The sequence below is a fragment of the Cydia splendana genome, chromosome 6, assembly GCF_910591565.1.
Source record: "Cydia splendana chromosome 6, ilCydSple1.2, whole genome shotgun sequence".
NCBI classification, from domain to species: Eukaryota; Metazoa; Arthropoda; class Insecta; order Lepidoptera; family Tortricidae; genus Cydia; species Cydia splendana.
The window spans coordinates 4,183,752-4,200,115 of NC_085965.1; the positions used below are offsets into that span (position 1 = coordinate 4,183,752).

Sequence of the window (16,364 nt, forward strand, 5' to 3'; positions counted from 1 at the left end):
ATTGACTAAATCCAATTATGGCAATAGTCAGGGAACGACCAAGATGAGAAGATAGTTGGATGTACACAATACGACAAACTACAACAAAAACTCGGAGTTCCTTCCCGGACCCTTCGGGCCAGGGAGAAACAAATCAATTACCTACTAACAATTCTCCTCAACAGAATACGGCGAAGGGAAATTGCAAAGGATAAACCTATTTAAGTGTAGGTAGAATAGACACCTGCAGACTTGGATAATAAATAATAAATGTATTCGGTGTGTTAATTTGGTTGGCAGTTTACTGCTAATAGACTTTTGGTGACCGATGTCGCCTTTTAGCCGAGGCCAGGTACCGGTACCTTTAATATAACCACTGTATTGGGATTTCCATTAACCCTCGTATTTTCAGTGAAACATGGGACAGAGCTTGTTATATTTATTTAGTACCTAAAACTATTCATTGCTGTACATAACCCTGTAGTATATACATATAGGTACGAATGGTATAATGGCATCAAAGTTAAGATTTAGATTCTACACAGACAGATCTTCATTTATATGGATACGGTGCACAACGTAGGCACCTATGAAAGACTAAGTCTGACCTTCGATTTTTTTGTCCTCGTATTTCTGGCATAATTCTTGTTGAATACCTAAATATTTGTAAAGATTTAATAAAGTTATGCGGATTTTTAAATCAACCTTCTTGATATCTCACGTCTGATGAAGAATAAAATAAACTGACTTATTTCCTGGAATGGCGACGATTCACAGTTTGATTTAAATTGTATTCCATCTTGATTGGTCATAAAAATGTTTCCCCGCTATCGGAGTAATATTTAAGCTTTACGACTCAGCGATTGCCATCAAGGGTGTCATATTAATCGCTTGTTTCAATCAAGGCTCAAGCCAAGCAGTATAAGCGGGCCCTTCGATTACGCATACTTGTTACGTTTCTAAGGGGCATGTTACAGTGGGCATGTGAACTAGACTCGCCAGCACTTGCTCAGCCAATCAGAATGATCGACCAGCTTCATCGGTCGCATACTAAACGCCAATCTGGGCCTCGGCAATAATTCCTCCCAAGATGACGATCTTTCATTTCGAGGGAGATATTGTTCCCCGATCAATCTATCGAGCAGTCGTGCTGTGCTTTCTGATAAAACTATTTTTATTTTCAAAAGAAAGCATCGAATGTTACTCTAACAGGCAGATTGTCAGGATGTAAAAGGCTGTTGAATAAAGATTCATTTTTAAGTTTGGCGTGGGTAGTTATTAGGCAGATCATTATTACACGACTGCCCAAAAAAGAGAGTGTATTGTTTTATTATTTATATTTTTTACCCTGTTATGTGCTCTTAAAAGGAACTATATACAAATACTTATTGTTCGACTCGTATCTGCTCGCTAAGCGTTGTTACATCAGCTTTCGAATTGATGTCGTCATCACACGATCTGTCTCCGTCACCGTGACGAATGTAGGTACTGCTGACTTGACGGAATCTGTAACCTCCCCTTCCCTCCTGCGAAGACAAACCTGGTGTGAGTACTTCTATGTGAGGAGGTAGTTACTTACCACCGGTTCTTGAAAGCCGGACCGTCAATTTAAAGTTTAAAAAAATACCGCTTTGGGCAAGATTCGAACTTGCGACCTTGGAACACCTCTTTTATTATTTCGAATCGCTCTTAATCAATTGAGCTACCATTTGGCATTACTTCCGCCATTTGTATATACATTTTTCTATTTTGTTCAATAAAGTTCAAATAAATATACTTCTCAACTTATGATACCTACTATCTGCGTGTATTCAATATGCCAAAGTGAAAACGCTCAATCAAATATGAAACGTTTGGCTGTCAGTAGCATTCGTTATATTATATACACAAACATATATATATATATATATATAAAATACAAGATGTATACTCCGGGTAATAGCTCAGAGAACTGCCAGACTGTAAGCAGTGGGCGGGCACATTACTCGGAGGGCCGATGACCGCTGGGATAGACAGGTTTTAGGGAATTCGACGTTTTTCGAACTGCTTGTACTAAATTAATGATAGAAATAAAGTGAAATCATAGCCCTATAACAGACGTAGGTAGTATAAGTACTAAATGTAGGAAAAAACAAGATAATGATCGTGAGTTACTATAATTATGAGAAGCATTGTAAATATTCAAGCAATTACATACATCAGTGGCCGTAGCACGGTCGCATTTTTATCACCTGTCACCATGCCTGTCACGTTCTAACAAATATGTAAGTGCGAAAGTGACAGGCATAGTGACAGGCGATAAAATGGAACCATGCTGCCACCGCACGAGTAGTGAATTAGTTCAGAAGTTTCTAATTAAAGGACATTCTATTAAGCTGATTATCTAGTAAATGTTGCAGGTATACTTTTTTATTCGTAGCTCAAAAACCTCTACCCGAAATCTATCTACAATAAATCAATCAACAGTGCTTTATAAGTATCAGAACGGGGGACCCCTCGAATTTCCCTGTAACAAATTAGAGGACTTGTGTCAGTCCGTCGATTACAAGTCGTCGATTCATCACCGCCCGCACGGCGCGCCACGTACTAACTCCATCCATTTGACCCGTGATCCGTCAAACAAAATGCACAGGAGCTGTGAAACAAATTTTTGGACATTACACTCTTGATAATGTACACCTTGAGTGATGACGGGATGTTTTTATTGATTTTAAAACTACCTATAGCTGCGAAAGTTGCGCTCCGCGCTCCATAGCTATCGAAACGCAGCTGTCACTGTTTCACTACGGCACTAATATGGAAGAGCTATAGAGAGGCACAAAGCGTTTCGTTGTCGTAGCGATAGCGATTGTCACTTTGGCTAGGCCGGCTGTTTAACCGTTCATGACACGAGTCTTGGAAGAATAACAAAATAGGTACTAATCTTCAGCAAATTTCAAATTGTCAAGATGGATCTTTCTTAATAATCAATTTTATTAATAACAACCAAAATCAACACAAGAAACTAAACGTTAAAATTAAAACTAAAATAAAACAAATCTTAAACTAAACTTATAAGTAAAAAATGCTCCCCAGGTCACCTTCATGCGTTATGGTGCCCAGAAGGCTGGCAGCGTTACCTTTTTGGATGGCCAGGCTTATCCTCTGGCCGAGGTAGCTGCCAGCCCTCCGGTCACCTGAGGTGTCAATGAGGCGCTGTGATATTTCCTTAAAAAGTCTTTTTGCACTAGGCCCCCACGGTCCCAGAGTCTCTACGCCAAACGGCGCAAATATGTAGCCCTCGCCGAGGACAGCATATTTGCGCCGCTTGTTCTGCTCAGCGGTTGTAGCCGCCGCTCCCGCCTTGACGGAGGTCGCCTGTAGGTGGGACGGCGCGAGCGTGTCAACGCAGGTGGCGTCCCATACAAGCGTCCTCCCCAGCCTCCACGGAATAAGTGTCATTCCGTCGGGCCGCTTGCCGTCGTCGCGTGCGATACCGTTCGGCTCTAGGATAGCCGGCACGCTAACGGAAGCAAGCGCCCTCCGGATGACATCATTCAGGGAGGCGTGGCGAGAGATGCGGCCCGCGCTTCTCTGGCAGGACAAGCCGTGGTGGCCCAGCTCGTCAACAATGGAGCCACAGCGGCAGCGGTGAGGCTCATTGGTTTTGACTCCCAATCGCAAACTGGTAGCGAGTGCGAGGGTCGTTCTCTCTAGGAGGGTGCCTATGTTGGGGGATGGCAATGCATGGAGCCAGAGCCCCGACTCTGGCTCCGATACGGCTAGGAGACGAGCGCGCTCTGCAGGGCTTTGAGCATTATCAATAAGAGCTTTTAGGGTGACTCTGCAGAGGGGCTCATCCCAAAGTTTTTGGGAATGAACGAAGGCTGGGATTGGATTTTCCGGGCACGCTTGCGTCCAAGAATTTTTGGCCTCGATCTGTATCTGGATGCAGATATTGTCGGCGGGAGGGCAAAAAATTTTATTGGCGAGATCTTGCGTGCTGTGGAAAGAGGACAAAAAAGCTGGGAGGGCAACGCTGACAACTTGCCGGATGCCCAGGCCGCCATGACGGATTGGCAAAGAGGCCTGGGTCCAGGCACGGTTGTCCAGGTTGATATTGAGGATTGATGAAAGTGTGAGTTTAAGGACGGAGTCTAGGGGTTCGATAAGATGAGGGTATTTCCAGACGGGGCTGCATCTAAGTATGTATGTGAATTTGGGCACAAAAAGACAAAATTTAATGATTACTAACGCCATGTGTGCGCTGATTTTTAGAAGGCGGTCCGAATAAGCTTTGTGAGTAATTAGATGTTCGCTAATGATAGGTTCTATGGATTCCGGGAAGATAGGGGCACCAAGGAGTCTAAGAGAGGTTTTGTCTATAATTTTGATATTTGGAGCTAAAGTGTTGAAATTGGAAATAATGCTTTGCAGGTCGGTAGTGGGGAGAGGATTATTTATAAAAAGTTCACATTTTGTAAAGTTTAATTCTAAGCCTATTGTGTTAAAAGAGTCGGTTAGGCTTCTCAAATCATCTAGAACAGACCTCCAATCACCACCTAGAGTTCCGTCGTCCAGGTACCACGAATTAAATTTTGAATTTAGGTTTGAAATTATGGGGTGGATGGCAAGGCTGAATATAGCTGGTCCAAGTGGGTCGCCTTGCTGACAGCCCACTGCTGATGCCAAGTGATGGGTTTTGAAGAGGAGGTTTGTGGATTGGTGGTAACATTGCCACAGGTATTTGTAGATAAGAGGTGTGGCATCTTGGATTTGTGTCAGTAGGGCGCCTCTATCGACGGAGTTGAAAGCGTTTTTCACGTCCACTTTCAGCAGCACCTCGCACGAGTCGTCATTGACAAAGGCGCGCGCTGCGTGAACAGCAGCCTCGCAGCCGCCTTTGCTGCCGAAACCAAGTTGGAAAGGTTGAAATTTTTTGGTGAGTGATGGAAAAATATGTTTGCAGCAAATTTTAGAACAAATACGCCGAAAGGTAAAGCCTACAGCGATAGGCCTTATGCCACCGTCTTTCTTTTTAAGGGCGCAGAGATTTGCGCCATATAAGATTCCTAAGACCTCGCTGCAGACTTTACCAGACAGCATGAGGTTTATTAGTTGGGTGATACCGTCCAATAGACGCTCGCCAGCGTCACCGGTGGCACCGCATAGCAAATCTTTTAGGTGTTGCGGCGAGAGGCCATCGAGGCCACCGGCGGAGCCGTTTTGGAAAGACATAACTGCGGCCAACACATCTTTCTTATTAGCAATCAGGTGTGGTGCATCGGGCTCCGGGGGTTCAGGCATGCGGAGGGATGCTGCTGGAAGTGGATGCTTTGACGTTAATGCTGCGACGGTATCAGGGCAGTCTGGAGCAACAACGTCGCTGGAAAAAAGCATTTGAGCGGCTCCCTTAATGTTCCCGTCAATAATTTTTTGCTCGACTACTTTAAATAATTTTGATTCGTCTTTCGGCCCGCGATTTGGTTGAGGGCGAGGAGCTGGATCTGTGGGGTGGATGCAATTCGATTTAATTTTTTGTGTGAGAGATATATTGTCCCTACTGTCGGTGGTGTGCAGAATTTGGAAACAGAAAGAGAAAAGCTGGATCCAACAATCGATAGTATTTTCGTTAACAGTTTTTGAGATTTTTTGGCTCAAAGCGTTTGCCACGGAGATGCGTGCTCCTTTTGGAATTCTTCTGACGATGGCAGTAGCATTTTTTTGTTCGCCAAGCCAGGATAGAAAATTATCTGTTGTCTCTAAGTCAGGTGTGTTAAGGTTTACTACTGGGATATGGGTAGGTCCTGGCCCTGCATTTGCGCATTGTGTCTGAGTCTGGTGGATGCGCGTGATATGGATGTTCAGACCCTTGCTTCCTTTGTATAGGCGGGACTGGGGGCAAAGCGGGCACTGTACGAGAGTTCCAGTGACGCTGTTGTGGGAGACATTTTGGTGGGCGGATGAGGATGGAGTCTGCGACATGGGCTGAGGAGCATTCACTAACTACTGCACACTAAACTAAATGCTATTTCTAAAGTACAGTAAGAAATAAAAATATATAAAAAGGAATATAAAACACCGCCACTCCAATGTATATTTTGTACAAAATTTCCGGAAAAGAGCACACCACTACAGAGAATGTAGGTAAAGGACCGTGATATGAAAAAACTTGTAAGTAAATAGATGCACTGATTCACCGTATTTTGCATTCGCACTATTTAATGCTAATGTATTGTAATCTTGAATAATTAGAAGCAAATTTATTTGTAAACATTTCAATTTTCACTCATGACACTAAATGTCAAACGTAAAGATATCCGCAGGCGCCTTGCAGGCGCCGCAGGCCCGCGCTCCGGTCTCCGCAGAGACTGTGTCGCGATGCCGCTTGTCTATTGCGAATCGAATCTTGAGAGATATTTGTAAAATTAGAGCATATATGATTATTTTATTAAAATATATGGGAGAGCAATAGCTTAGACATGTTGATCCGTTGCCATGACATTTATTAATCGATCTTTCTTTGACTTGCACATAACGGACACAGACAAAAAATCCAAAAAATGTACCAAACCAAAAAAAGATAATTTATTGACCAAAAAAAAAATCATAATAAAAACAGCATACCCTCAGATGCACAGCGCAGGATTTGTCATAATACCTGTACCTACTCTTGAATGTTGCGAGGGTTTCACCGGGGGGGAAACACCGGGTAAAATGCAATTTTCTCATCAGTTTTTGAAGAATAAATAGAGCCGAGCTGGTGCGGTGAAAACTAATTTTAAACTCCAAAAGATGAGAATGAGGTAAGGTGTTGCGTGCGGGTGATGAAATTATTGTGTTTAACAAGTAATTCTTAAAGGCGTTAAGACGGTAAGTTGTGCGGTGCTGTTGCAGTTTCTCTCCCCTACCCCCTTATTTATGGCTTACAAGCTTCCTGGAAAAATAGCAAGGATTAAAACTTTTGCAATTTCATATAATTTTGCAACTATGTTGGCAACGTACAGTATATTTTATTAGCTGAAGGTAGCTAACGTTTGTCGGTGTGTAGTATATGTTAAATTAGTATTTTTACTTTATACTTGCATTGCACGTTCAAGAAATCAGGGGGTATTTCTTCCTAAACATTATTTGTAATATTTTATAACAGTGATAGTTGTAATATTATACGAGTAAAACATTGATAGTTGAGCGCTGGTGGCCTAGCGGTAAGAGCGTGCGACTTTCAATCTGGAAGTCGCGGGTCGTACCAATGAGTTTTTCGGAACTTATGTACGAAATATAGCTAGGCCACCAGCGCTCTTCTTTACTTACTTAACTAACTTAAATACTTACTCCGAACTAATAAAATAACTAAGTATGAGTTAAACATTTAAAAACTAAACTAAAATAAAAATAAACCTACTTAAAAATTTAACTAATAAGTATGAGTAACATTTTATATTAAAAGCATTTTGTAGTACAATCGGTTACGCGTCACAGAGCGTAAACCATGCTGCAAAGTATATTGCATTGTTAACCAGAAATAACCAGAATATCGTAGGCCAATAAAGGTGATATATTATTGATTGGCGTGGCGACGGGCCTGGCACTGATTACAGAATATCTGGCACATCACGTGTCAAAGCTTTTACGGTCGTACAATACGAATAAAACAACGAACGAACTAAAATTTTAATACATTCGATTTATGTAACTCTCTCATTGTCCACAGAATCTTTGCAGATGATAGTTGCAGCGAATAAAGAGGTATTTTGTAGGTAGAGGTAACTGTAATAACGACAAGTAGCAATTAAAAGCATTGTATTATGTGTAGAGTTAAAGGTGACTCAGCTCAGGTAAGAATGCACATCAAATTGTATGAAAGCATCTCATAACAATCAGTCAGATTCATATATTAGGTCATTACCTATGAAATTGGCGTTTTGTTCGGAGAATTTCAACGAAACACGAATTTCCATACAATAAATTTTGCGGATATTTTTTTGATGGCTAATTCAAACCAAACAAAATTTTTCCAGTAATTTTTGACACCTTTAAGGTATGTTTTCAATATCTCCATTTCTTGAAAATTGGTACCATTAGAAAAATATAAGTAATTTTAATACTCGAACCGACACGACAGCACATGAAAAGACCTATTTTCAAGGCTTAATTCTGAACACTTAACAATAAAAAATAACAATTAATTGTATGTAAAATCGTTGTTTATTGAGTGCACTGTAGTTTTATTGTAATTGTGTATGTACTTTTGTAAAAAAAAAAAAAACTAGGATCAGACTTATATCTATGAACAAAAACGCCAATTTCATAGGTAAGGACCTAATAATATGTATTCTCATTTCTTTTATTGATTTTATTTTCTTTTCCTTGTGTAAGAATTTGATATGTTTTCTGAAAGAGCTACGTATTTGTGTTATGTACTCACTGAGTATAATTGCATGAATTCTATAGTAATTTAAATTGTATTTTTCTTAATTACTCGTAATCTCCGAGCTCGTAATGCATGTTAATTATAAGATGTAATAATGTTTTGAAAAGATGTGTCCCGCCGAGTTTGTTGCCGGTGCCATATTGGGATACCCTCCTCCAATTGAGTGGGGATTTAAATCTTCTCGGGGCAGAGGTGTACGGTTGGAGCCGGTAAAGGTTTATTTGACGTTCATAAGCGCATTGTAATATGCCTACTTGAATAAACTATTTTTTATCTTTATCTTTGAGGAGGTAGTCTACAGCCTACATCGACTGTGATGACTGTATAGAATGTAACTAAATTAAGGATGACTCACATTAGACCGGGCCATGTCCAGGCCGGAGCTTCCGGCGCTTACTTTTCTATGACATGACAGGCGATCACGATGCGCCGGAAGCTCCGGCCCGGACACGGCCCGGCCTAACGTGAGTCATCCTTTAATCAATTTTCACTGACTTCCAGATTCCAAAGGAGGATATTCTCAGATTCAAATCAGATTTTTTTTGGATTTTAATATTCATATAACCAATTTAATTTTTATACCAACATTTTCAGTTTTTTCGATCTTGAGAAAATTGCTCATAAATCAAACTGAATGGAGTCAATGTCTCTTCGATTTTAAATTATTTTTGAGATGATTCACTGATCAATTCGTTTACTTTGAGTAGATAATTTGAAAAAAAAACCACCCGCATATGATAAGTATTGTAGATAGAAGAATTTACGAAATTATTTATTTTTGAGGTGCGAATTTGCAATGTTAAGTCGCGAATGAACGCTATTTTTTTACATTTGAGAGTCAAATAAGAAAACTTTTGTTGCGTTGTTCACGGAAGATAACTTTTTCTATAAATGTTTGACCTGCATGCGTTCAACATTATCTGTGTATTTACGTATTATATATACGAATTCTTTTAGAATTTGTTAGATGTAAATAACGGGTGCGCTAAAGTTCATATAAAATTGCAAATTCGATTATTGAAACTCTGAAAATGTATCTCATACAATTTTACATCCTAATGATCATTATACATTTTCATTTAAATCAATACTCATTGGAACTTCGAATTTATTATCTACATAAATATCTCTATTACTAAAATTTATGCATATATTATTCCACATATCGATTTCAACATATTTGATTTTATTTATAGCGTGGGTTAGGTTAGGTTAGAACTGCGACTCTCACAAAACCGAAATGCTGCCAGAAAGGTGGGTTAGGTTAGGTTAGAACTGCTACCCTCACAGAACCGAAATGCTGCCAGAAAGGTGGGTTAGGTTAGGTTATAACTGCGACCCTCACAGAACCGAAATCCTGCCAGAAAGGTGGGTTAGGTTAGAACTGTGACCCTCACAAAACAGAAATGCTGCCAGACAGGTGGGTTAGGTTAGGTTAGAACTGCGACCCTCACAGAACCGAAATGCTGCCAGAATGGTGGGTTAGGTTAGGTTAGAACTGCGACCCTCACAGAACCGAAATGCTGCCAGAATGGTGGGTTAGGTTAGGTTAGAACTGCGACCCTCACAGAACCGAAATGCTGCCAGAAAGGTGGGTTAGGTTAGGTTGGAACTGCGACCCTCACAGAACCGTAATTCTGTGACCCTCACAGTGAGCGAGCGTAGCGAGAGCAAATGCTCCCGCCTTAGTCTTCGAGGTGAGGTCTTGGGAGTTTTGTAAAAAAAAAAATTTTTCACAACCCATAAAGTACGCAGTTCGTAAAGTACTTGGAGATATCGGGTTGAACATTATTGGTACAGCGACAGTGAAATAGTATTGATAATTTACGTTTCACTCTGTAAAAATGATTGTATGAAATAAGTTTATAAATAAAGAAATTCTTACAAATAACATTATGGGCACAGATACATTCTCAGTGACAACATTATGAGTAAAAAGAAACGGAATATGTATCGTTATGAGTAATGTAGGTAGTAGTACAAAAAAACTATTAAAAAATATATGAGAAACAATTTTCGGAGAAATGATGATTATGACAACAAAGCGGTATTATTAGAAATATTCGAATAATAAATTGTATATGAGATATGAGCCAATATGGACCCGTAATAACATTATGCTGATAAAATATTTTTATGTGCATATGAATTAAGCCCTAATGAGTTGCGTGTTAGGCCTACGCCGCTAGCGATGCTTTTTTAAACACTGAAAATATTCCATCAGTGACAGTCCAGAGAATAGAAAATACTATTGCTAATGGTATTTTCTTTTCCTTTGAATGTTTATAGTAAACACGTTCGATTTGTTTTTCTTTGAACATGAATAGGTACTTACGTTTCTCAGTCGTTTTTCCTTGTGATTTCTAATTTGCGGCAAATTCAATAAAAAGTATAATTATTTTCTATACGTTTCGTGATAACTGTGTTGTGAAACGTTAACGGAGATAGTTATCACAAAAAGTACGAGGGCAATAAGCATGCTGCGCCAACTAGAATAAGAATAAGAATCGGGGGGCACGGCAGTGCCCCCGCCAAGTCGAGCGCGAAGCAAACACTGCCGTACCATCCTTTACTGGAACCATTTCGCCGCATTTTCAGGTCCCTATTTGAGAACCTCTGGATAAGACCAGAACGCAGAAATTTTCGTCATCCAGTAAGCTATAATCACATACTTAATATCCAAAATTTCAAGTCTGTAGGTCATTTAGTTCCGAAGTTAAGCGAAAGCAAAGTTTCGCATTTATGACACACACTCACTCACTTATGATCATCAGAATAGAACTAGTACTTCCCATAAACTCAGAGAGCTGAAATTTGGTACAGAGTTAGGGTTTAATGGTCACATAAAGGGAAAACTATAAAAACTAGGATAATCGAAGATCTGGAGTACCTGGTGACCCTGATTAGAAAACACAAGAGCCCAACCAAACTATTGGAGATCGACATACCGCCTTTACAAAAAATATTCAAATTGGTGGGCCGCTTCATTTGATGTCAAAAATCGAAGGTCTGAAGTATCTGATGAAGAACCCTCAGCTGGTCTCAGCTGTATTAAGGCTCCGTCAGACATAGGCGTTTTGCTTGGTGCAACATATGTACACACTGTTTTGGTCATCCGACACGCCTTGATGAGCCTTTGGGAAAGTAGTACCCAAGATGGAGCTGATGCTGAACCCTGGCTGTATCTAGTGGAACTCAGGCTTGGTGCAACATATGCACACACTGTTTTGGTCATCCGACACGCCTTGATGAGCCTTTGGGAGAGTAGTACCCAAGATGGAGCTGATGCTGAACCCTGGCTGTACCTAGTGGAACTCAGGTTTGGTGCAACATACGCCCACGCTATTTTGGTCATCCGTCACATCTTGATGAGCACTTGGGAGAGCAGTACCCAAGATAGAGCTGATGCTGAACCCTGGCTATACCTAGTGGAACTCAGGTTTGGTGCAACATAGGCCCACGCTATTTTGGTCATCCGTTACATCTTGATGAGCACTTGGGAACGCATGTACCCAAGATAGAGCTGATGCTGAACCCTGGCTGTACCTACTGGAACTCAGGTTTGGTGCAACATAGGCCCACGCTATTTTGCATCCGTCACATCTTGATGAGCACTTGGGAGAGCAGTACCTGAATTAGAGCTGATGCTGAACGCTAGCCGTACCTAGTGGAACTCAGGTTTGGTGCAACATAGGCCAACGCTATTTTGGTCATCCGTCACATCTTGATGGGCACTTGGGAGAGCAGTACCCACGATAAAGCTAATGCTGAACCCTGGCTGTACCCCCTTTGATCGCATAACATTAAATTCTGTAACATCAGATACTGCTATATGTACATTATATGACTTAAACTCTACGCAAAGTGAATTGAACATGAAGCATAAGGGAAAAGGTGGTAGACCGACTAGAACTAAAAAAGGAAGACCTAAGGTATCCCAACTGTCACGATCTGAACAACTTCGAGAAGCTGCGGCTCGTTACCGACAAAAACACCCTGAAAAACGTCGAGAAACCGTAGAACTTTATAATTCTTTACATCCTGGCGCCCACCGGGCATCTGTAGCACAGTACAGTGCTTCACACCCTGAAGTAAACCGGGCAGCTGTAGCACGCTACAGTGCTTCACATCCTGAAGTAAACCGGGCAGCTGTAGCACGCTACAGTGCTTCACATCCGGAATTCAATCAGGCCGCAGTATCTCGCTACCATGCTTCACATCCGGAAGTAAACAGACAAAACTTAGCGCGAAAGAGATCTACTGACAAACTAAAGTTTAAGGGAAACACAGAAACAATCACTAGAGTTCTTACAACTAAACTTAAAGATAGATTAGAATCAGAAAAAATAGTTAAGTGGACTCTCCATAATAGGCAAAGAACTTTAGAAGATTTGAACAAGACTGCAAATAAATTAAAAGAAAAAATAATAGCGGCATTAGAGAAGTTAAAAATATGTCCTGAAAGCACGGATATTAAAGACAAATTTGAAGCATTTCTTGGTAAATCAGAACATCGCAGTAATCAGGAGCCATTTTATTCTGAACACGCTTATAAGGTTTATGAAGATAAAGAAAAACCTATTGAGATTGATGATACTGGCAAAGCAAAAACCTTTACAAATGTTAAAGAAATGTCCAAAAGTCTGACATGGTCTTGTTCGGATTCATTGTGCGTATTAAATGATGGAATCTTACTAAAATTGAAAAACATTTTCGAAGTATTGAGCCTTCAAACTACTGCGCAAATTTACTCGATGTCTGTAGAAACAGGAAAACTGCAAGAAAATATCAACTTTATTAATAACGTTAAATCGCATTTCCCACATCTTCGGACTATTATCAGAGAGATTTATCAAATTCACAGCGACTGTAAGTTATTGCTTGATATTGACGATTCTTTGGCGAGTGGTAATGTGGATAAGCTTATGGAGCTAGGAAAGCAACCGACGGTAGGAAGTGCCGTTGAAGAGCGTACACCTGATAGTGAAATCGTGGAAGATGAAATAATAAAAAGTAATAAGGTTGCTTTTAAATTATTTAACAAAAAAAGTGTAGACACACCGAAAATGGATTGTATGTCGTGCAATAAACTTTGTTATTCTAGGGATATTAGTTCCATAGAACGATTAAGAAAGCCCATATCAACAGATGTTTGGAATCAGCTCCTGAACTACTATAATTCTAGCCTAATAACTCACAGTCCGTACATATGCCACACATGCCTTGCTAAGATTCGTGCTAACCAAATGCCTGCTGTCTGTATCCTCAATGACATGCACGTAAGCACTGTTCCACCAGAAATAGCTCAGCTGAACGACTATGAAAACATTTTAATCCAACGCGCTAAAGCGTTTCAGGTGGTTGTCACAATGAATCCTGTGGCTAATAAACGTCTACCCAATCGTCAGATGGTTAAAAAAGTAAAGGGCAGGACTTTTCATTTACCGCTTCCGATGGAAGAAACCCTAAAAAAACTCCCAAAACCTGAAGACGCAATAATTGAAAACCCAGAACTTTATATTATAGTCCGAAGTACGCCAAACAAAGCAAATATTATATGGCAAGACATTGTTGACGTTAATAAAGTGTACAAAGCATTACAATACTTAAAAAATGTAAACGAACATTATGCTCATATCAAATTACCAGATTTACCTAACCAGCTCATAAACATGCATGAAAATATTCAACATAATGTTACAAATACACCAGATAATGCTGAAGAAGGTATTTTAGAAGATGGTACAGCAGCACTGTTGACCCAAATCACAAGAGAAAAGGAAACTGATTATGAGCATTACACCATATATCCTTTGAATGAACGGAGACAAAATGCACCAGCTTCAGAACTCTACCAAATGCTCAAAGTAAACACAGCACCGATTGATGCCCGAGATAAAGACCTCGATGTTAAATGTTTTCCACATTTATATGTAGAAGGAAAATACGGCCAATTTCATAATCGGCAGCAGAAAGTAACTTCTAGTGAATTTATTAAAGCAAGGCTTATGTCAAAACATCCTCAATTTAGACTTAACCAACGGTATCTATTTTTCTTATTGAATGATGCTAATATGCGCCAATTAAACTCCGGAATCTTTTATAAAATGAATTGTGCTAATCAGAGAGATAAAATTACGGCAGAACAGTATCTCCAAATGCTTAACAATGATGAGCTGGAAGGTGATTTGACCGCAATATTTGGCCGACTGAGAAACACCGAACAGTTCTGGAAGAAACCAAGAAACGATGTAAATTGTATGACTCAAAATTACGGTCCAGCAACTTGGTTTCTTACCATGAGTCCCTCTGAGTGGATGTGGGAGGATTTGGGAGAGTACATCAGGCAAGTAAATGGCGTTGAAATGGCTAATAAAACAATCAGTGAATTGGTTGCTCTTGACCCCGTATCTACCTCACGTTTTATAGATAACAAGTTTCATGCCATGTTAGACTTTATAACTAGTTCAGATGAGCCTTTAGGTAAGATTATTCATTACTTTTGGCGTCGAGAGTACCAATCTAGGGGTGCTCAGCACTTCCATTTAATGTTATGGGTTAAGGATGCACCTATTCTACATAAGTCATCTATAGACGAGGTAGCGTCATTTATTTCTAAATACGTGACATGTGCCATTCCAAATAAAGATATTTCTCCTACTTTACATCAACGGGTCACTTCGTATCAAATGCATAAACATAACAGCTATTGCATGAGGAGAAAGAAAACGAAAAAAGGATTCGTTTCAGTTTGCCGTTTTGGATTTCCTCGAACTGTGACGAATTCTCTTATCATAAGAGACATTTTTCAAACTATAGCGGCAAGAAAAACTCTCAGCTCTAATAATCGTCTCTACAATATTGTCCGCTCAAAGGAGTCAGATATGATTAATGACTACAATCCCGCTTTGCTGTTGGCGTGGAATGGAAATATTGACATTCAATATGTTGGAGAGAAAACAGCCATTTTGAACTATTATGTGACCAAGTATACTACTAAAGGTGAAAAGACCCATGCAACCGACATGTTTAACGATATTAACTCTACAAAAAGTCTTAGAAGCCGGTTATATAATATTGGTCTCAGAGTATTATCGAATCGAGAATGCGGAGCTTTAGAAGCCAGCGATACATTATTGGGAATACCACTTTACGGCACGGACCCACACACAACAATAAGATGGTTAGACGTAAACATTCATCGTAATCGCAGGGTTAAATCGAAATCTGAAATGACTGCACTGGACCCGAATTCCACTGACATATATTACGATTCTTGGATAGACAACGTTTACCCTGCCAGACCTGACGAATTACAAGACATGAATCTATTTGACTTTTCGAAAGACTATGATTTAGTTAATACACGGCCTGTTTCAAATAAAGTAGAGTATTATGTTTTAGCAAATAAAAAATACTTAAAAAAAAGAGATAGACCATACCTAATTAACCATTACCTGTATGATGTAGAGCAAATGCCAGAAAAATATTTCTTTTCCTTGTTGTTATTATTTAAACCTTGGAGAATACTAGATGACCTAAAAATGCAACATGAGACATACACAGAAGCATTTAATGCTGTAAAGGACGATTTACAAGAAGCTTTACGCTACGGAAATTTACGGACTGAATTACGAAATATTTTACAAACAGCTTTTGAAAAGGTAGAAGAAAAAGTAGCAGAACTAAACGAAGAAAGGGAAAACATAGTAGATGAAGGACCCGACATTCCTTTAGAGTTTGAAGCTTTGGAAGCGGTAAATGCTATGGAAGATTTAAACAACTTTGATTTAGTTGAAGCGGATATTTCTGAAATGAATGAGCAAGCAATGATAGATAAACTGAATTCTGACCAAAAAAAGGTATTTGATACAGTCACTAATAAAATTACGAACCAAAAAGAAATATTGCGACATTTTGTTAGTGGCACCGGTGGCACCGGCAAGAGCTATTTAATAAAAACATTAAAAAT

General features: G+C 39.8%; 1 protein-coding gene across 1 annotated transcript; it reads right to left on the minus strand.

Annotated features, from left to right (window-relative positions):
- Positions 1–2,438: 2,438 nt before the first annotated feature.
- Positions 2,439–5,358, minus strand: LOC134791601 (uncharacterized). The gene is made up of 2 exons (XM_063762650.1): positions 3,099–5,358; positions 2,439–2,485 (listed from the first exon to the last, which is right to left on the minus strand). The coding sequence occupies exons 1-2, from the start codon at positions 5,356–5,358 to the stop codon at positions 2,439–2,441; spliced, it is 2,307 nt and encodes a 768-aa protein (XP_063618720.1).
- Positions 5,359–16,364: the final 11,006 nt, after the last annotated feature.

Coding starts and splice junctions, on each gene's coding strand:
- LOC134791601 (XM_063762650.1), bottom strand. CDS start 5,358: ATGCTTTTTTCCAGCGACGTTGTTGCTCCAGACTGCCCTGATACCGTC. Junction 2,486..3,098: donor AAGCCTGGCCATCCAAAAAG/GTAACGCTGCCA, acceptor AATTTGTTACAG/GGAAATTCGAGGGGTCCCCC.